Source organism: Phyllobates terribilis, unplaced genomic scaffold (genome assembly GCF_046119375.1).
Source record: "Phyllobates terribilis strain yellow unplaced genomic scaffold, ASM4611937v1 Scaffold_3__8_contigs__length_932513732, whole genome shotgun sequence".
NCBI classification, from domain to species: Eukaryota; Metazoa; Chordata; class Amphibia; order Anura; family Dendrobatidae; genus Phyllobates; species Phyllobates terribilis.
Genome location: NW_027362763.1, coordinates 659,593,539 through 659,615,122, shown reverse-complemented (window position 1 = coordinate 659,615,122; position 21,584 = coordinate 659,593,539). Strand labels below are relative to the sequence as shown.

General features: G+C 47.3%; 1 protein-coding gene across 1 annotated transcript in view; it reads right to left on the bottom strand.

Moving 5' to 3' along the window:
* GLP1R (glucagon like peptide 1 receptor) overlaps window positions 1-21,584 on the bottom strand; it is a 347,688-nt gene that overhangs the window by 18,297 nt on the left and 307,807 nt on the right. Inside the window, exon 7 of the mRNA XM_073673565.1 lies at window positions 7,623-7,683. Coding sequence (XP_073529666.1) covers window positions 7,623-7,683 — 61 coding nt within the window. The remainder of the gene's footprint in view (window positions 1-7,622; window positions 7,684-21,584) is intronic.

The window sequence follows — 21,584 nt, the reverse complement described above, 5'->3', positions numbered from 1 at the left end:
GAGCAGAGGGACCAGGTGCTACTCCAGGTCAGACACCGGTCACAGTTGTTGACCCACACCGGGGAATGCAGGAACAGGCAGGTTAGACTGGCATACAGGCAGGTGGGTATTGGCAAGCACGACTGGTATGCAGACTGGTGGATACAGGTTAGCACGGCCGGTATGCAGACAGGTGGGTACTGGCAAGTACGGCTGGTATGCAGACAGGTGGGTACTGGCAAGTACGGCTGGTATGCAGACAGGTGGGCAATGGCAAGCACGGCTGGAGTGCAGACAGGGGGGTACTAGAAGGTTGGAGCGCAGGCTGGATAGGGTCCAGTACTGACTGGGAGACAGGTTCAGAGCCGCAGATGCGGTAGTCAAGCAGAGAGGAACTGCTGGTGCGGTGAGCAAGCAGAGCGGAGCGAAAACCACAAGTGCGGTGGGCAAGGCAGAGCAGAGCGGAACCGCCGGAGCGGTGGACAAGGCAGAGCAGAGCGAAACCGCAGGTGCGGTGGACAAGGCTGAGCAGAGCGAAACCGCAGGTGCGGTGGACAAGGCAGAGCAGAGCGGAACTGCAGGTGCGGTGGACAAGTCAGAGCAGAGTGGAACCGCAGGTGCGGTGGACAAGGCAGAGTGGAGTGGAACCACAGGTGCGGTGGACAAGGCAGAGCAGAGCGGAACCACCGGAGCGGTAGGCAAGGCAGAGCAGAGAGAAGCCGCCAGAGCAGTGGGCAAGTCAGAGCAGAGAGAAACCGCTGGCGCGGTGAGCAAGCAGAGCCGAACAGGGCTGAAGGTGCAGGGAGAGAGGACAGGGCTCTGTTCACATGGAACAGACTGGAAAACACAGGAAGATGGCTAGAACACAGGAGGAAGATACGGAGGAAGGGAAAAGGGACAAGCAGAACCAGATACACACAAGGTACTTATTATGAAGTAGCGAGTGGATACAAAACTCACAAACAGAAGTACAGAGACAACGAGTAGGAGTTAGGTGCTGGTTCAGATCCTGCAGGAAAAGGGAAGATACGGACATAGAGACAAACAGGTAACAGGCTAGGATACAGTTCAGACAAGAACTGCTACTGCAATGAGATACAAAAACGAGCCTGGGTATACAGCCCCCAGAGTGGCGGAAACAGACTGGAAGTCACAGGTAACAGGCCTGGGTATACAGCCCCCAGAGTGGCAGAAACAGACTAGAAGTCAGAGATAACAGGTCTGGCTATGCAGCCCCCAGAGTGGCGGAAACAGAAAAGATACAGGACAGGACCTGGCAATTCAGTTGCAAAGACAAACTGAGTGAAGGTGTTGCTCAGGCACCTCCTTCTGGGTGGAGGGGGTTTAAATATCCAGTGACTCACAGCAATAGGCTGGAGACGCATTAGGGCTGCGCCCACAGCAGCTATAAGAATCAGGAAGTAACCGGGCCGCCGCCCTAAGCAGTCAGTCAAGAGACATGCACACAGCATGAACTGGAGCAAGGTTTGCAGGCTGGACTGACAGGTAAGATTGCGGTCTTGCAAAGTGGGAGGTGGTGCACTATGCAAGCACGCCGCCAGGGATGTTACACACTTGTCGGGATCACTTGTCGGGATCACTTGTCAAAATCACTTGTCAGGATCACTTGTCAGCATCACTTGTCAGCATCACGTGTCAGGATCACTTGTCAGTATCACTTGTCGGGATCACTTGTCGGGATCACTTGTCAGGATCACTTGTCAGGATCACTTGTCGGGCTCACTTGTCAAAATCACTTGTCAAAATCACTTGTCTGAATCACTTGTCAGGATCACTTGTCAGAATGACGTGTCAGGATCACTTGTCAGGATCACTTGTCAGGATCACTTGTCAGAATCACTTGTCAGAATCACTTGTCAGGATCACTTGTCAGAATGACTTGTCAGGATCACGTGTCAGGATCACTTGTCAGGATCACTTGTCAGACAGGGTATTTAGCCTCAAACTGACATCATTCTGATGTTTGATTTTGATATCTGATCATGTCCTAAAATGGACACTGTACTCCACCAGTCCAGATGGTTGGTTACAATGTATCAGATGGCGTCCTGGGTGTTCACCTGACAGTGGATTGTTGGAACTGGGTTTTTAGCTTTTGGATGGAAACAAAGTTAATTCAAATTGCTGATAGCAGAGCTGCTGAAAACAGAGAGGAAAGTGAAGGAAGGCCCCGTCACCCAATCGTTTTCTCCAGGACTCGGGCATAAAACTGTTTGATTTATCACAAAAATGTTGTGCAACTCGGAGTTGTTGAAAAATGTTGCGACTTTCAGTGTTCTGGTGCCAGTCCTGTCCAGCAATGGCAACATTGAAAAATGGGTGGAGATTAGCCAAAGGGGTGTGGTCGAATGCAACCCACAAATTCCCCCTAAGTTAAATCACACAAGTGACATAAACTGCGACAGCAATGTGCTGACAGATGCGCCAAATTCACTAAGAGACGCACAACTATTAATGAAAGAATCTGCCGCATCTTACTCCCTTCGTCAAGAGTGACGGACAAAGCACAAGTCCCGAGGAATCGAGGACAAAACCTTTAGAAAGTTACATACGATTTCTTTACAAACTGATTAAGTTTCTTTCCTGAATAGTAGAGGAAACAGGGAAAACCTAGTAAGAAGCAAAGAAGAAAAGAGGGGGAAAAGGAGGGAAGAAAGGAAAGAAAAGGAGAGAGAGTAGAAGTGAGGGAGGAAGGAAGGAAGACAGAAAGAAAGAGAAAGAAAGAAAAGGAAAGAAAGAGAAGGAAGAAAGAAAGCAAGGAAGGAAAAGATGGAGGAAGGATGGAAGGAACGTAGAAAGAAAGAAAGAGAAGGAAGAAAAAAGCAAGCAAGGAAGGAAGAGATGGAGGAAGGAAGGAGGATGGAAGGAACGTAGAAAGAAAGAGAAGGAGGAAGGAAGAGAGAGAGAGAAATGGAAGGAAGGAAGGAGGGGAAAGGAGAGAAGGAACAATGGGAAGGAGCCTGTAAGGGAGGAAGGACTGAAGGGAAGAAAGAAGGAAGAGAGGGAAAAGGGATGGAATAAGGAAGAGAAGCAAGGAAAGATGGAAGAAGGGAAGTCAGGGAAAGGGAAAGAAACAAAGGAAGGAAAAAATAAGTCAGGAATGAAGGTAGGAAGAGAGGAAAGAAGAGGGAGAGGGAAAACCTAAGGATGAACGAGTTAAAGAAAGGAGGGAACCAACGAAGGAAGCCGAGAAAGAAGAAAGGGAAGGAAGGAAGGAATAGGAGATAACGGAGTAACAGTACAGGAAAAAAAGTTAATGAATGAAGAAAGGCAGAGAAAAAATAAAGAAAGACGAAACTAATCAGATGAAGCCCAATAATTGGCAGTAATATTAGGAGATATCAGCCGCCTGCGCTGCTCTATCATGGCGGACGGTCCTCCCTCTGCTCCTCCTGGATGGTGATGGCTCCTTGTGATTGACGCTTTTACGGCTGAGGACACTGAGCAGATAGTAATGGAGCTGAGAGCCGGATTATCTGCAGGTGACGGCGGATGATTGATGAGGATTATGTCACCGATTATCAGCTGCCACAGAACCGGGTTCTCCCAGAGCAGAGATGGTAATTACTCCTCCTCTCCCGGGGCCGGACATGGTGGCGATAAGGCGATCCTCACTGCTACTAATTAATACCTGAGGAGGGTGCACAGCGGATGCGGTCCCCAGGAGGCGCAGGACGGTGATATATTGGAGTGAAGAGATCGGGGGAAGGGTTAATGGAGAAAACCTTTTTATACTAGATGACGTGCTTCATGACTGGGGCGCAGTAAAGTTTTGAATCCCACCCCCCCCCCCAATGTCAGCTCATCTGTGTCCTGCACCAAACACAGTGACGTCGGCAGCAATAGCCCCAATCTAGGGTGACATCATGGGAGAAGAAGCGGAGCAGGTCTCTAGGGCAGGGGTCGCAAACTCGGCTAAGTATATGGACCGCACATAGACAAAATGTGAATTTGAAGGGCCACATTCTTTGCAGGATGATATACAATTTTTAATGATACCATTTTGTTTTTTTCTATACACCTTTTGGATCATTTTTTCAACATTTTTGGCTTTTCTATTTTATTCTTTTACATGCCATTCAATTTATGGGCTATTGTACAGTTTTACAGTTTTTACAATTTTTATTTCCTTTTTGTGTCCCCTAATTGGCCACATACAGTGATTTTGTTTTCTTACAATTTGCACCATGTAGTAATTCTGACCAACGTCTTATAGTAATGTCCCCATCGTGTAGTAGTTTCCCCATCTCATTGTAATGTGCCCATCCTTGTCCGCATCTTGTAGTAATGTGCCCATCCTGGTCCCCATCTTGTAGTAATGTACCCATCCTGGTCCCCATCTTGTAGTAATGTGCCCATCCTGGTCCCCATCTTGTAGTAATGTGCCCATCCTGGTCCCCATCTTGTAGTAATGTGCCCATCCTGGTCCCCATCTTGTAGTAATGTGCCCATCCTGGTCCCCATCTTGTAGTAATGTGCCCATCCTAATCCCCATCTTGTAGTAATGTGCCCATCCTGATCCCCATCTTGTAGTAATGGGCCCATTCTGGTCCCCATCTTGTAGTAATGTACCCATCCTGGTCCCCATCTTGTAGTAATGTGCCCATCCTGGTCCCCATCTTGTAGTAATGGGCCCATCCTGATTCCCATCTTGTAGTAATGTGCCCATCCTGGTCCCCATCTTGTAGTAATGTGCCCATCCTGATCCCCATCTTGTAGTAATGGGCCCATCCTGGTCCCCATCTTGTAGTAATGGGCCCATCCTGATTCCCATCTTGTAGTAATGTGCCCATCCTGGTCCCCATCTTGTAGTAATGTGCCCATCCTGTTCCCCATCTTGTAGTAATGTGCCCATCCTGATCCCCATCTTGTAGTAATGTGCCCATCCTGATCCCCATATTGTAGTAATGTGCCCATCCTGGTCCCCATCTTGTAGTAATGTGCCCATCCTGATCCCCATCTTGTAGCAATGGGCCCATCCTGGTCCCCATCTTGTAGTAATGGGCCCATCCTGATTCCCATCTTGTAGTAATGGCCCATCCTGGTCCCCATCTTGTAGTAATGGCCCATCCTGGTTCCCATCTTGTAGTAATGGCCCATCATGGTTCCCATCTCGTATTAATGGCCCATCCTGGTCCCCATCTTGTAGTAATGGCCCATCCTGGTTCCCATCTTGTAGTAATGGGCCCATCATGGTTCCCATCTTGTAGTAATGGCCCATCCTGGTCCCCATCTTGTAGTAATGGCCCATCCTGGTTCCCATCTTGTAGTAATGGCCCATCCTGGTTCCCATCTTGTAGTAATGGCCCATCCTGGTTCTCATCTTGTAGTAATAGGCCCATCCTGGTTCCCATCTTGTAGTAATGTGCCCATCCTGATCCCCATCTTGTAGTAATGTGCCCATCCTGATCCCCATCTTGTAGTAATGGGCCCATCCCGGTCCCCATCTTGTAGTAATGTGCCCATCCTGATCCCCATCTTGTAGTAATGTGCCCATCCTGATTCCCATCTTGTAGTAATGGCCCATCTTGGTCCCCATCTTGTAGTAATGGGCCCATCCTGGTTCCCATCTCGTAGTAATGGCCCATCCTGTTCCCCATCTTGTAGTAATGTCCCATCCTTTTCCCCATCTTGTAGTAATGGCCCATCCCGGTCCCCAACTTGTAATAACAGGCCCATCCTGGTTCCCATCTTGTAGTAATGTCCCATCCTGTTCCCCATCTTGTAGTAATGGCCCATCCTGGTTCCCATCTTGTAGTAATGTCCCATCCTGTTCCCCATCTTGTAGTAATGGCCCATCCTGGTCCCCATCTTGTAGTAATGTCCCATCCTGTTCCCCATCTTGTAGTAATGTCCCATCCTGTTCCCCATCTTGTAGTAATGGGCCCATCCTGGTCCCCATCTTGTAGTAATGGCCCCCCATCCTGGTCCCCATCTTGTAGTAATGTCCCATCCTGTTCCACATCTTGTAGTAATGGCCCATCCTGGTTCCCATCTTGTAGTAATGTCCCATCCTGTTCCCCATCTTGTAGTAATGGCCCATCCTGGTCCCCATCTTGTAGTAATGTCCCATCCTGTTCCCCATCTTGTAGTAATGTCCCATCCTGTTCCCCATCTTGTAGTAATGGCCCATCCTGGTCCCCATCTTGTAGTAATGGCCCCCCATCCTGGTCCCCATCTTGTAGTAATGTCCCATCCTGTTCCCCATCTTGTAGTAATGGCCCCCCATCCTGGTCCCCATCTTGTAGTAATGTCCCATCCTGTTCCCCATTTTGTAGTAATGTGCCCATCCTGGTCCCCATCTTGTAGTAATGTCCCATCCTGTTCCCCATCTTGTGGTAATGGCCCATCCTGGTCCCCATCTTGTAGTAATGGCCCCCCATCCTGGTCCCCATCTTGTAGTAATGGCCCATGCTGGTTCCTAACTTGTAGAACATTCAACTGAAAAGAATCACTGACGTCGGTGGCTCTCAGGACCAGGCAGCAATCGTTACGGGGGTTCCGGTGCCTGGGGCCGCATTAAGTAGCCTTAGGTGACGCATGAGGCCCTCGGGACACGAGGTTGAGACCCCTGATCTAGAGGGACAGAAGAGTCTGAAGGGAAACAAAGGAGGATGGAAGTGGAGAGATGAGTATGGAGCAGACCAGGGGGGCTAGAGGGAACAGGGTACTGAAGGGAACCCCAGAGTTTGGAGGAGGAGGACAAAGGGGTCTGGAGGTGAACACAGAAGTCTGGAGGTGGACAGAGAAGTCTGGAGGAGGAGAACAGAGGAGTCTGGAGGAGGAGAACAGAGGAGACAGGAGGAGGGGAACAGAGGAGACAGGAGGAGGGGAACAGAGGAGACTGGAGGAGGGGAACAGAGGAGACTGGAGGAGGGGAACAGAGGAGACTGGAGGAGAACAGAAGAGTCTGGAGGAGGAGAAAAGAGGGGTCTGCAGGAGGAGAAAAGAGGAGTCTGGAGGAGGAGGACAGAGAAATCTAGCGGTGGGACAGGATAGTTAGAAAGGAACAGGGGATAAAAGGGGACAGTGAAGTACAGGAAAGACAGCAGAGTCTGGTGGGTAGAGAGGAGTCTGTGGGGTCTGGTGGGGTCTTTTCCACTTTCTCCTCTGAATCCTTGCATATAAAGGGCGGTGTTGAGAGTGATCGTTGTCAGACAGATGCCGCTATCTAAGATGTATGGGCATCTTAAGTATGTCCATCTCTCAGCTATATAAAGACCTGTGAGACAGAGAACAAGCTGCAATACTGAACACGGCCTATAGACAAGAGTGGCGCTGCTGCTGGATAAAAAGCAGACATTTTATTCATGTAGAGCTATTCACGCCCGCCATTCATGAATCTGGTATCGCCGCTGTGGCCGCTGAATGGAGGCAACATTGGTTATCACGGGGGCAGAGTCTGACTATGTGCCTGTTCCCTCTCCAGACACCGGGCACAATATGGGCAGAGACGTAACCTGCAGCTCCTGAACACAACCTGCGCCGGCCGCGCGGCCACCAGCCATTTATACGGGGAATTCCTGGAGCGTTTGGGCCCGGCAGACGTCAGGGCCCCGGAGCATCTGCTACCTGTGTATGGAACAAAGAGGACACAACAAGAGCATGGAGGAAGAACACACCCATCATCTTCATACAGGTACTTCACTACACCCCACGGGAGGACGAACAGCATCGGCACCCCTAAGAGAAAACAGAGAGACAGTCAGTGAGTATAAGAGGGAAGGAGAGAAAGAAGAGACATCAGAGAGAGGGAGAGAAAGAAGAGACATCAGAGGGAAGGAGGGAAAGAAGAGACATCAGAGGGAAGGAGAGAAAGAAGAGACATCAGAGGGAAGGAGAGAAAGAAGAGACATCAGAGGGAAGGAGAGAAAGAAGAGACATCAGAGGGAAGGAGAGAAAGAAGAGACATCAGAGGGAAGGAGAGAAAGAAGAGACATCAGAGGGAAGGAGAGAAAGAAGAGACATCAGAGAGAGGGAGAGAAAGAAGAGACATCAGAGAGAAGGAGGGAAAGAAGAGACAACAGAGGGAAAGAGGGAAAGAAGAGACATCAGAGAGAGGGAGAGAAAGAAGAGACATCAGAGGGAAGGAGAGAAAGAAGAGACATCAGAGGGAAGGAGAGAAAGAAGAGACATCAGAGAGAGGGAGAGAAAGAAGAGACATCAGAGGGAAGGAGAGAAAGAAGAGACATCAGAGAGAGGGAGAGAAAGAAGAGACATCAGAGAGAAGGAGGGAAAGAAGAGACAACAGAGGGAAAGAGGGAAAGAAGAGACATCAGAGAGAGGGAGAGAAAGAAGAGACATCAGAGGGAAGGAGAGAAAGAAGAGACATCAGAGGGAAGGAGAGAAAGAAGAGACATCAGAGGGAAGGAGAGAAAGAAGAGACATCAGAGGGAAGGAGAGAAAGAAGAGACATCAGAGAGAGGGAGAGAAAGAAGAGACATCAGAGAGAAGGAGGGAAAGAAGAGACAACAGAGGGAAAGAGGGAAAGAAGAGACATCAGAGAGAGGGAGAGAAAGAAGAGACATCAGAGGGAAGGAGAGAAAGAAGAGACATCAGAGGGAAGGAGAGAAAGAAGAGACATCAGAGAGAGGGAGAGAAAGAAGAGACATCAGAGAGAAGGAGGGAAAGAAGAGACAACAGAGGGAAAGAGGGAAAGAAGAGACATCAGAGGGAAGGAGAGAAAGAAGAGACATCAGAGGGAAGGAGGGAAAGAAGAGACATCAGAGGGAAGGAGGGAAAGAAGAGACATCAGAGGGAAGGAGAGAAAGAAGAGACATCAGAGGGAAGGAGGGAAGGAAGAGACATCAGAGGGAAGGAGGGAAAGAAGAGACATCAGAGAGAGGGAGAGAAAGAAGAGACATCAGAGGGAAGGAGGGAAAGAAGAGACATCAGAGAGAGGGAGAGAAAGAAGAGACATCAGAGGGAAGGAGGGAAAGAAGAGACATCAGAGAGAGGGAGAGAAAGAAGAGACATCAGAGGGAAGGAGAGAAAGAAGAGACATCAGAGAGAAGGAGGGAAAGAAGAGACAACAGAGGGAAAGAGGGAAAGAAGAGACATCAGAGAGAGGGAGAGAAAGAAGAGACATCAGAGGGAAGGAGGGAAAGAAGAGACATCAGAGAGAGGGAGAGAAAGAAGAGACATCAGAGGGAAGGAGGGAAAGAAGAGACATCAGAGAGAGGGAGAGAAAGAAGAGACATCAGAGGGAAGGAGGGAAAGAAGAGACATCAGAGGGAAGGAGGGAAAGAAGAGACATCAGAGGGAAGGAGAGAAAGAAGAGACATCAGAGGGAAGGAGAGAAAGAAGAGACATCAGAGGGAAGTAGAGAAAGAAGAGACATCAGAGGGAAGGAGGGAAAGAAGAGACATCAGAGGGAAGGAGAAAAAGAAGAGGCATCAGAGGGAAGGAGGGAAAGAAGAGACATCAGAGAGAAGGAGAGAAAGAAGAGACATCAGAGGGAAGGAGAGAAAGAAGAGACATCAGAGGGAAGGAGAGAAAGAAGAGACATCAGAGGGAAGGAGGGAAAGAAGAGACATCAGAGGGAAGGAGAAAAAGAAGAGACATCAGAGGGAAGGAGAAAAAGAAGAGGCATCAGAGGGAAGGAGGGAAAGAAGAGACATCAGAGAGAAGGAGAGAAAGAAGAGACATCAGAGGGAAGGAGAGAAAGAAGAGACATCAGAGGGAAGGAGAGAAAGAAGAGACATCAGAGGGAAGGAGGGAAAGAAGAGACATCAGAGGGAAGGAGAAAAAGAAGAGACATCAGAGGGAAGGAGAGAAAGAAGAGACATCAGAGAGAGGGAGAGAAAGAAGAGACATCAGAGGGAAGGAGAGAAGGAAGAGACATCAGAGGGAAGAAGAGAAAGAAGAGACATCAGAGAGAGGGAGAGAAAGAAGAGACATCAGAGAGAGGGAGAGAAAGAAGAGACATCAGAGGGAAGGAGAGAAAGAAGAGACATCAGAGAGAAGGAGCGAAAGAAGACACATCAGAGAGAGGGAGAGAAAGAAGAGACATCAGAGAGAAGGAGAGAAAGAAGAGACATCAGAGGGAAGGAGGGAAAGAAGACACATCAGAGAAAGGGAGAGAAAGAAGAGACATCAGAGGGAAGGAGGGAAAGAAGAGACATCAGAGGGAAAGAAGAGACATCAGAGGGAAGGAGAGAAAGAAGAGACATCAGAGGGAAGGAGAGAAAGAAGAGACATCAGAGGGAAGGAGGGAAAGAAGAGACATCAGAGGGAAGGAGGGAAAGAAGAGACATCAGATGGAAGGAGAGAAAGAAGAGACATCAGAGGGAAGGAGAGAAAGAAGAGACATCAGAGGGAAGGAGAGAAAGAAGAGACATCAGAGGGAAGGAGAGAAAGAAGAGACATCAGAGGGAAGGAGAGAAAGAAGAGACATCAGAGAGAAGGAGGGAAAGAAGAGACATCAGAGGGAAGGAGAAAAAGAAGAGACATCAGAGGGAAGGAGGGAAAGAAGAGACATCAGAGGGAAGGAGAGAAAGAAGAGACATCAGAGGGAAGGAGAGAAAGAAGAGACATCAGAGGGAAGGAGAGAAAGAAGAGACATCAGAGGGAAGGAGGGAAAGAACAGACATCAGAGGGAAGGAGAAAAAGAAGAGACATCAGAGGGAAGGAGAGAAAGAAGAGACATCAGAGAGAAGGAGGGAAAGAAGAGACATCAGAGGGAAGGAGAGAAGGAAGAGACATCAGAGGGAAGGCGAGAAAGAAGAGACATCAGAGGGAAGGAGAGAAAGAAGAGACATCAGAGGGAAGGCGAGAAAGAAGAGACATCAGAGGGAAGGAGAGAAAGAAGAGACATCAGAGGGAAGGAGAGAAAGAAGAGACATCAGAGGGAAGGAGGGAAAGAAGAGACATCAGAGAGAAGGAGAGAAAGAAGAGACATCAGAGGGAAGGAGAGAAAGAAGAGACATCAGAGGGAAGGAGAGAAAGAAGAGACATCAGAGGAAAGGAGGGAAAGAAGAGACATCAGAGGGAAGGAGAAAAAGAAGAGACATCAGAGAGAGGGAGAGAAAGAAGAGACATCAGAGGGAAGGAGAGAAAGAAGAGACATCAGAGAGAAGGAGGGAAAGAAGAGACATCAGAGGGAAGGAGAGAAGGAAGAGACATCAGAGGGAAGGCGAGAAAGAAGAGACATCAGAGGGAAAGAGAGAAAGAAGAGACATGAGAGGGAAGGAGAGAAAGAAGAGACATCAGAGGGAAGGAGAGAAAGAAGAGACATCAGAGGGAAGGAGAGAAAGAAGAGACATCAGAGGGAAGGAGAGAAAGAAGAGACATCAGAGGGAAGGAGAGAAAGAAGAGACATCAGAGGGAAGGAGGGAAAGAACAGACATCAGAGGGAAGGAGAGAAAGAAGAGACATCAGAGAGAAGGAGGGAAAGAAGAGACATCAGAGGGAAGGAGAAAAAGAAGAGGCATCAGAGGGAAGGAGGGAAAGAAGAGACATCAGAGGGAAGGAGAGAAAGAAGAGACATCAGAGGGAAGGAGAGAAAGAAGAGACATCAGAGGGAAGGAGGGAAAGAAGAGACATCAGAGGGAAGGAGAAAAAGAAGAGACATCAGAGGGAAGGAGAGAAAGAAGAGACATCAGAGAGAAGGAGGGAAAGAAGAGACATCAGAGGGAAGGAGAGAAGGAAGAGACATCAGAGGGAAGGCGAGAAAGAAGAGACATCAGAGGGAAAGAGAGAAAGAAGAGACATGAGAGGGAAGGAGAGAAAGAAGAGACATCAGAGGGAAGGAGAGAAAGAAGAGACATCAGAGGGAAGGAGAGAAAGAAGAGACATCAGAGGGAAGGAGAGAAAGAAGAGACATCAGAGGGAAGGAGGGAAAGAAGAGACATCAGAGGGAAGGAGAGAAAGAAGAGACATCAGAGGGAAGGAGAAAAAGAAGAGACATCAGAGGGAAGGAGAGAAAGAAGAGACATCAGAGGGAAGGAGGGAAAGAAGAGACATCAGAGGGAAGGAGGGAAAGAAGAGACATCAGAGGGAAGGAGAGAAAGAAGAGACATCAGAGGGAAGGAGAGAAAGAAGAGACATCAGAGGGAAGGAGAGAAAGAAGAGACATCAGAGGGAAGGAGAGAAAGAAGAGACATCAGAGGGAAGGAGAGAAAGAAGAGACATCAGAGGGAAGGAGAGAAAGAAGAGACATCAGAGGGAAGGAGAAAAAGAAGAGACATCAGAGGGAAGGAGAGAAAGAGAAGACATCAGAGGGAAGGAGGGAAAGAAGAGACATCAGAGAGAGGGAGAAAAGAAGAGACATCAGAGGAAAAGAGAAAGAAGAGACATCAGAGGGAAGTAGAGAAAGAAGAGACATCAGAGAGAGGGAGAGAAAGAAGAGACATCAGAGGGAAGGAGAAAAAGAAGAGACATCAGAGGGAAGGAGAGAAAGAAGAGACATCAGAGGAAAGGAGAGAAAGAAGAGACATCAGAGGGAAGGAGAGAAAGAAGAGACATCAGAGGGAAGGAGAGAAAGAAGAGACATCAGAGGGAAAGAGAGAAAGAAGAGACATCAGAGGGAAGGAGGGAAAGAAGAGACATCAGAGGGAAAGAGAGAAAGAAGAGACATCAGAGGGAAGGAGGGAAAGAAGAGACATCAGAGGGAAGGAGGGAAAGAAGAGACATCAGAGGGAAGGAGAGAAAGAAGAGACATCAGAGGGAAGGAGAGAAAGAAGAGACATCAGAGGGAAGGAGAGAAAGAAGATACATCAGAGCGAAGGAGAGAAAGAAGAGACATCAGAGGGAAAGAGAGAAAGAAGAGACATCAGAGGGAAGGAGGGAAAGAAGAGACATCAGAGGGAAGGAGAGAAAGAAGAGACATCAGTGGGAAAGAGAGAAAGAAGAGACATCAGAGGGAAGGAGGGAAAGAAGAGACATCAGAGGGAAAGAGAGAAAGAAGAGACATCAGAGGGAAGGAGGGAAAGAAGAGACATCAGAGGGAAAGAGAGAAAGAAGAGACATCAGAGGGAAGGAGGGAAAGAAGAGACATCAGAGGGAAGGAGAGAAAGAAGAGACATCAGAGGGAAGGAGAGAAAGAAGAGACATCAGAGGGAAAGAGAGAAAGAAGAGACATCAGAGGGAAGGAGGGAAAGAAGAGACATCAGAGGGAAAGAGAGAAAGAAGAGACATCAGAGGGAAGGAGGGAAAGAAGAGACATCAGAGGGAAGAGGGAAAGAGGAGACATCAGAGGGAAGGAGAGAAAGAAGAGACATCAGAGGGAAGGAGAGAAAGAAGAGACATCAGAGGGAAGGAGAGAAAGAAGATACATCAGAGCGAAGGAGAGAAAGAAGAGACATCAGAGGGAAAGAGAGAAAGAAGAGACATCAGAGAGAAGGAGAGAAAGAAGAGACATCAGAGGGAAGGAGACAAAGAAGAGACATCAGAGGGAAGGAGAGAAAGAAGAGACATCAGAGGGAAAGGGAGAAAGAAGAGACATCAGAGGAAAAGAGAGAAAGAAGAGACATCAGAGGGAAGGAGAGAAAGAAGAGACATCAGAGGGAAAGAGAGAAAGAAGAGACATCAGAGGGAAGGAGGGAAAGAAGAGACATCAGAGGGAAGGATAGAAAGAAGAGACATCAGAGGGAAAGAGAGAAACAAGAGACATCAGAGGGAAAGGGAGAAAGAAGAGACATCAGAGGAAAAGAGAGAAAGAAGAGACATCAGAGGGAAGGAGAGAAAGAAGAGACATCAGAGGGAAGGAGGGAAAGAAGAGACATCAGAGGGAAGGAGAAAAAGAAGAGGCATCAGAGGGAAGGAGGGAAAGAAGAGACATCAGAGGGAAGGAGGGAAAGAAGAGACATCAGAGGGAAGGAGAGAAAGAAGAGACATCAGAGGGAAGGAGAGAAAGAAGAGACATCAGAGGGAAGGAGAGAAAGAAGAGACATCAGAGGGAAGGAGGGAAAGAAGAGACATCAGAGGGAAGGAGAAAAAGAAGAGACATCAGAGGGAAGGAGGGAAAGAAGAGACATCAGAGGGAAGGAGGGAAAGAAGAGACATCAGAGGGAAGGAGAGAAGGAAGAGACATCAGAGGGAAGGAGAGAAAGAAGAGACATCAGAGGGAAAGAGAGAAAGAAGAGACATGAGAGGGAAGGAGAGAAAGAAGAGACATCAGAGGGAAGGAGAGAAAGAAGAGACATCAGAGGGAAGGGGAGAAAGAAGAGACATCAGAGGGAAGGAGAGAAAGAAGAGACATCAGAGGGAAGGAGAGAAAGAAGAGACATCAGAGGGAAGGAGGGAAAGAAGAGACATCAGAGGGAAGGAGAAAAAGAAGAGACATCAGAGGGAAGGAGGGAAAGAAGAGACATCAGAGGGAAGGAGGGAAAGAAGAGACATCAGAGGGAAGGAGAGAAGGAAGAGACATCAGAGGGAAGGAGAGAAAGAAGAGACATCAGAGGGAAAGAGAGAAAGAAGAGACATGAGAGGGAAGGAGAGAAAGAAGAGACATCAGAGGGAAGGAGAGAAAGAAGAGACATCAGAGGGAAGGAGAGAAAGAAGAGACATCAGAGGGAAGGAGAGATAGAAGAGACATCAGCGGGAAGGAGAGAAAGAAGAGACATCAGAGGGAAGGAGGTAAAGAAGAGACATCAGAGGGAAGGAGAGAAAGAAGAGACATCAGAGGGAAGGAGAAAAAGAAGAGACATCAGAGGGAAGGAGAGAAAGAAGAGACATCAGAGGGAAAGAGAGAAAGAAGAGACATCAGAGGGAAGGAGGGAAAGAAGAGACATCAGAGGGAAGGAGGGAAAGAAGAGACATCAGAGGGAAGGAGAGAAAGAAGAGACATCAGAGGGAAGGAGAGAAAGAAGAGACATCAGAGGGAAGGAGAGAAAGAAGATACATCAGAGCGAAGGAGAGAAAGAAGAGACATCAGAGGGAAAGAGAGAAAGAAGAGACATCAGAGAGAAGGAGAGAAAGAAGAGACATCAGAGGGAAGGAGACAAAGAAGAGACATCAGAGGGAAGGAGAGAAAGAAGTGACATCAGAGGGAAGGAGAGAAAGAAGAGACATCAGAGGGAAGGAGGGAAAGAAGAGACATCAGAGAGAGGGAGAGAAAGAATAGACATCAGAGAGAAGGAGAGAAAGAAGAGACATCAGAGAGAGGGAGAGAAAGAATAGACATCAGAGGGAAGGAGAGAAAGAAGAGACATCAGAGGGAAGGAGAGAAAGAAGAGACATCAGAGGGAAAGAGAGAAAGAAGAGACATCAGAGGGAAGGAGAGAAAGAAGAGACATCAGAGGGAAGGAGAGAAAGAAGAGACATCAGAGGGAAGGAGAGAAAGAAGAGACATCAGAGAGAAGGAGAGAAAGAAGAGACATCAGAGGGAAGGAGAGAAAGAAGAGACATCAGAGGGAAGGAGAGAAAGAAGAGACATCAGAGGGAAGGAGAGAAAGAAGAGACATCAGAGGGAAGGAGAGAAAGAAGAGACATCAGAGGGAAGGAGATAAAGAAGATACATCAGAGCGAAGGAGAGAAAGAAGATACATCAGAGCGAAGGAGAGAAAGAAGAGACATCAGAGAGAAGGAGGGAAAGAAGAGACATCAGAGGGAAGGAGAGAAAGAAGAGACATCAGAGGGAAAGAGAGAAAGAAGAGACATCAGAGGAAAAGAGAGAAAGAAGAGACATCAGAGGGAAAGGGAGAAAGAAGAGACATCAGAGGGAAAGAGAGAAAGAAGAGACATCAGAGGGAAGGAGAGAAAGAAGAGACATCAGAGGGAAGGAGAGAAAGAAGAGACATCAGAGAGAAGGAGAGAAAGAAGAGACATCAGAGGGAAGGAGACAAAGAAGAGACATCAGAGGGAAGGAGAGAAAGAAGAGACATCAGAGGGAAAGAGAGAAAGAAGAGACATCAGAGGAAAAGAGAGAAAGAAGAGACATCAGAGGGAAAGGGAGAAAGAAGAGACATCAGAGGAAAAGAGAGAAAGATGAGACATCAGAGGGAAGGAGAGAAAGAAGAGACATCAGAGAGAAGGAGAGAAAGAAGAGACATCAGAGAGAAGGAGAGAAAAAAGAGACATCAGAGGGAAGGAGACAAAGAAGAGACATCAGAGGGAAGGAGAGAAAGAAGAGACATCAGAGGGAAGGAGAGAAAGAAGAGACATCAGAGGGAAGGAGAGAAAGAAGAGACATCAGAGGGAAGGAGAGAAAGAAGAGACATCAGAGGGAAGGAGACAAAGAAGAGACATCAGAGGGAAGGAGACAAAGAAGAGACATCAGAGGGATGGAGAGAAAGAAGAGACATCAGAGGGAAGGAGGGAAAGAAGAGACATCAGAGAGAGGGAGAGAAAGAATAGACATCAGAGAGAAGGAGAGAAAGAAGAGACAACAGAGAGAGGGAGAGAAAGAATAGACATCAGAGGGAAGGAGAGAAAGAAGAGACATCAGAGGGAAGGAGAGAAAGAAGAGACATCAGAGGGAAAGAGAGAAAGAAGAGACATCAGAGGGAAGGAGAGAAAGAAGAGACATCAGAGGGAAGGAGAGAAAGAAGAGACATCAGAGGGAAGGAGAGAAAGAAGAGACATCAGAGAGAAGGAGAGAAAGAAGAGACATCAGAGAGAAGGAGAGAAAGAAGAGACATCAGAGAGGAGAGAAAGAAGAGACATCAGAGAGAAGGAGAGAAAGAAGAGGCATCAGAGGGAAGGAGAGAAAGAAGAGACATCAGAGGGAAGGAGAGAAAGAAGAGACATCAGAGGGAAGGAGAGAAAGAAGAGACATCAGAGAGAAGGAGAGAAAGAAGAGACATCAGAGAGAAGGAGGGAAAGAAGAGACATCAGAGGAAAAGAGAGAAAGAAGAGACATCAGAGAGAAGGAGAGAAAGAAGAGACATCAGAGGGAAGGAGAGAAAGAAGTGACATCAGAGGGAAGGAGAGAAAGAAGAGACATCAGAGGGAAGGAGGGAAAGAAGAGACATCAGAGAGAGGGAGAGAAAGAATAGACATCAGAGAGAAGGAGAGAAAGAAGAGACATCAGAGAGAGGGAGAGAAAGAATAGACATCAGAGGGAAGGAGAGAAAGAAGAGACATCAGAGGGAAGGAGAGAAAGAAGAGACATCAGAGGGAAAGAGAGAAAGAAGAGACATCAGAGGGAAGGAGAGAAAGAAGAGACATCAGAGGGAAGGAGAGAAAGAAGAGACATCAGAGGGAAGGAGAGAAAGAAGAGACATCAGAGAGAAGGAGAGAAAGAAGAGACATCAGAGGGAAGGAGAGAAAGAAGAGACATCAGAGGGAAGGAGAGAAAGAAGAGACATCAGAGGGAAGGAGAGAAAGAAGAGACATCAGAGGGAAGGAGAGAAAGAAGAGACATCAGAGGGAAGGAGATAAAGAAGATACATCAGAGCGAAGGAGAGAAAGAAGATACATCAGAGCGAAGGAGAGAAAGAAGAGACATCAGAGAGAAGGAGGGAAAGAAGAGACATCAGAGGGAAGGAGAGAAAGAAGAGACATCAGAGGGAAAGAGAGAAAGAAGAGACATCAGAGGAAAAGAGAGAAAGAAGAGACATCAGAGGGAAAGGGAGAAAGAAGAGACATCAGAGGGAAAGAGAGAAAGAAGAGACATCAGAGGGAAGGAGAGAAAGAAGAGACATCAGAGGGAAGGAGAGAAAGAAGAGACATCAGAGAGAAGGAGAGAAAGAAGAGACATCAGAGGGAAGGAGACAAAGAAGAGACATCAGAGGGAAGGAGAGAAAGAAGAGACATCAGAGGGAAAGAGAGAAAGAAGAGACATCAGAGGAAAAGAGAGAAAGAAGAGACATCAGAGGGAAAGGGAGAAAGAAGAGACATCAGAGGAAAAGAGAGAAAGATGAGACATCAGAGGGAAGGAGAGAAAGAAGAGACATCAGAGAGAAGGAGAGAAAGAAGAGACATCAGAGAGAAGGAGAGAAAAAAGAGACATCAGAGGGAAGGAGACAAAGAAGAGACATCAGAGGGAAGGAGAGAAAGAAGAGACATCAGAGGGAAGGAGAGAAAGAAGAGACATCAGAGGGAAGGAGAGAAAGAAGAGACATCAGAGGGAAGGAGAGAAAGAAGAGACATCAGAGGGAAGGAGACAAAGAAGAGACATCAGAGGGAAGGAGACAAAGAAGAGACATCAGAGGGATGGAGAGAAAGAAGAGACATCAGAGGGAAGGAGGGAAAGAAGAGACATCAGAGAGAGGGAGAGAAAGAATAGACATCAGAGAGAAGGAGAGAAAGAAGAGACAACAGAGAGAGGGAGAGAAAGAATAGACATCAGAGGGAAGGAGAGAAAGAAGAGACATCAGAGGGAAGGAGAGAAAGAAGAGACATCAGAGGGAAAGAGAGAAAGAAGAGACATCAGAGGGAAGGAGAGAAAGAAGAGACATCAGAGGGAAGGAGAGAAAGAAGAGACATCAGAGGGAAGGAGAGAAAGAAGAGACATCAGAGAGAAGGAGAGAAAGAAGAGACATCAGAGAGAAGGAGAGAAAGAAGAGACATCAGAGAGGAGAGAAAGAAGAGACATCAGAGAGAAGGAGAGAAAGAAGAGGCATCAGAGGGAAGGAGAGAAAGAAGAGACATCAGAGGGAAGGAGAGAAAGAAGAGACATCAGAGGGAAGGAGAGAAAGAAGAGACATCAGAGAGAAGGAGAGAAAGAAGAGACATCAGAGAGAAGGAGGGAAAGAAGAGACATCAGAGGAAAAGAGAGAAAGAAGAGACATCAGAGAGAAGGAGAGAAAGAAGAGACATCAGAGGGAAGGAGAGAAAGAAGAGACATCAGAGGGAAGGAGAGAAAGAAGAGACATCAGAGGGAAGGAGAGAAAGAAGAGACATCAGAGGGAAGGAGAGAAAGAAGAGACATCAGAGAGAAGGAGAGAAAGAAGAGGCATCAGAGGGAAGGAGAGAAAGAAGAGACATCAGAGGGAAGGAGGGAAAGAAGAGACATCAGAGGAAAAGAGAGAAAGAAGAGACATCAGAGAGAAGGAGAGAAAGAAGAGACATCAGAGGGAAGGAGAGAAAGAAGAGACATCAGAGAGAAGGAGAAAAAGAAGAGACATCAGAGAGAAGGAGAGAAAGAAGAGGCATCAGAGGGAAGGAGAGAAAGAAGAGACATCAGAGGGAAGGAGGGAAAGAAGAGACATCAGAGGGAAGGAGAGAAAGAAGAGACATCAGAGGGAAGGAGAGAAAGAAGAGACATCAGAGGGAAGGAGAGAAAGAAGAGACATCAGAGAGAAGGAGAGAAAGAAGAGGCATCAGAGGGAAGGAGAGAAAGAAGAGACATCAGAGAGAAGGAGAGAAAGAAGAGGCATCAGAGGGAAGGAGAGAAAGAAGAGACATCAGAGGGAAGGAGGGAAAGAAGAGACATCAGAGGAAAAGAGAGAAAGAAGAGACATCAGAGAGAAGGAGAGAAAGAAGAGACATCAGAGGGAAGGAGAGAAAGAAGAGACATCAGAGGGAAGGAGGGAAAGAAGAGACATCAGAGGAAAAGAGAGAAAGAAGAGACATCAGAGAGAAGGAGAGAAAGAAGAGACATCAGAGGGAAGGAGGGAAAGAAGAGACATCAGAGGGAAGGAGGGAAAGAAGAGACATCAGAGGGAAGGAGAGAAAGAAGAGACATCAGAGGAAAAGAGAGAAAGAAGAGACATCAGAGAGAAGGAGAGAAAGAAGAGACATCAGAGGGAAGGAGGGAAAGAAGAGACATCAGAGGGAAGGAGAGAAAGAAGAGACATCAGAGGGAAGGAGAGAAAGAAGAGACATCAGAGGAAAAGAGAGAAAGAAGAGACATCAGAGAGAAGGAGAGAAAGAAGAGACATCAGAGGGAAGGAGGGAAAGAAGAGACATCAGAGGGAAGGAGGGAAAGAAGAGACATCAGAGGGAAGGAGAGAAAGAAGAGACATCAGAGGAAAAGAGAGAAAGAAGAGACATCAGAGAGAAGGAGAGAAAGAAGAGACATCAGAGGGAAGGAGGGAAAGAAGAGACATCAGAGGGAAGGAGAGAAAGAAGAGACATCAGAGGGAAGGAGAAAAAGAAGAGACATCAGAGGAAAAGAGAGAAAGAAGAGACATCAGAGAGAAGGAGAGAAAGAAGAGACATCAGAGGGAAGGAGGGAAAGAAGAGACATCAGAGGGAAGGAGGGAAAGAAGAGACATCAGAGGGAAGGAGAGAAAGAAGAGACATCAGAGGGAAGGAGAGAAAGAAGAGACATCAGAGGGAAGGAGAGAAAGAAGAGACATCAGAGGGAAGGAGAGAAAGAAGAGACATCAGAGGGAAGGAGAGAAAGAAGAGACATCAGAGGGAAGGAGAGAAATAAGAGACATCAGAGGGAAGGAGAAAAAGAAGAGACATCAGAGGGAAGGAGAGAAAGAGAAGACATCAGAGGGAAGGAGGGAAAGAAGAGACATCAGAGAGAGGGAGAGAAAGAAGAGACATCAGAGGAAAAGAGAAAGAAGAGACATCAGAGGGAAGGAGAGAAAGAAGAGACATCAGAGAGAGGGAGAGAAAGAAGAGACATCAGAGGGAAGGAGAAAAAGAAGAGACATCAGAGGGAAGGAGAGAAAGAAGAGACATCAGAGGGAAGGAGAGAAAGAAGAGACATCAGAGGGAACGAGAGAAAGAAGAGACATCAGAGGGAAGGAGAGAAAGAAGAGACATCAGAGGGAAAGAGAGAAAGAAGAGACATCAGAGGGAAGGAGGGAAAGAAGAGACATCAGAGGGAAAGAGAGAAAGAAGAGACATCAGAGGGAAGGAGGGAAAGAAGAGACATCAGAGGGAAGGAGGGAAAGAAGAGACATCAGAGGGAAGGAGAGAAAGAAGAGACATCAGAGGGAAGGAGAGAAAGAAGAGACATCAGAGGGAAGGAGAGAAAGAAGATACATCAGAGCGAAGGAGAGAAAGAAGAGACATCAGAGGGAAAGAGAGAAAGAAGAGACATCAGAGAGAAGGAGAGAAAGAAGAGACATCAGAGGGAAGGAGACAAAGAAGAGACATCAGAGGGAAGGAGAGAAAGAAGATACATCAGAGCGAAGGAGAGAAAGAAGAGACATCAGAGGGAAAGAGAGAAAGAAGAGACATCAGAGGGAAGGAGGGAAAGAAGAGACATCAGAGGGAAGGAGAGAAAGAAGAGACATCAGAGGGAAAGAGAGAAAGAAGAGACATCAGAGGGAAGGAGGGAAAGAAGAGACATCAGAGGGAAAGAGAGAAAGAAGAGACATCAGAGGGAAGGAGGGAAAGAAGAGACATCAGAGGGAAAGAGAGAAAGAAGAGACATCAGAGGGAAGGAGGGAAAGAAGAGACATCAGAGGGAAGGAGAGAAAGAAGAGACATCAGAGGGAAGGAGAGAAAGAAGAGACATCAGAGGGAAAGAGAGAAAGAAGAGACATCAGAGGGAAGGAGAGAAAGAAGAGACATCAGAGGGAAAGAGAGAAAGAAGAGACATCAGAGGGAAGGAGGGAAAGAAGAGACATCAGAGGGAAGGAGAAAAAGAAGAGGCATCAGAGGGAAGGAGGGAAAGAAGAGACATCAGAGGGAAGGAGGGAAAGAAGAGACATCAGAGGGAAGGAGAGAAAGAAGAGACATCAGAGGGAAGGAGAGAAAGAAGAGACATCAGAGGGAAGGAGAGAAAGAAGAGACAT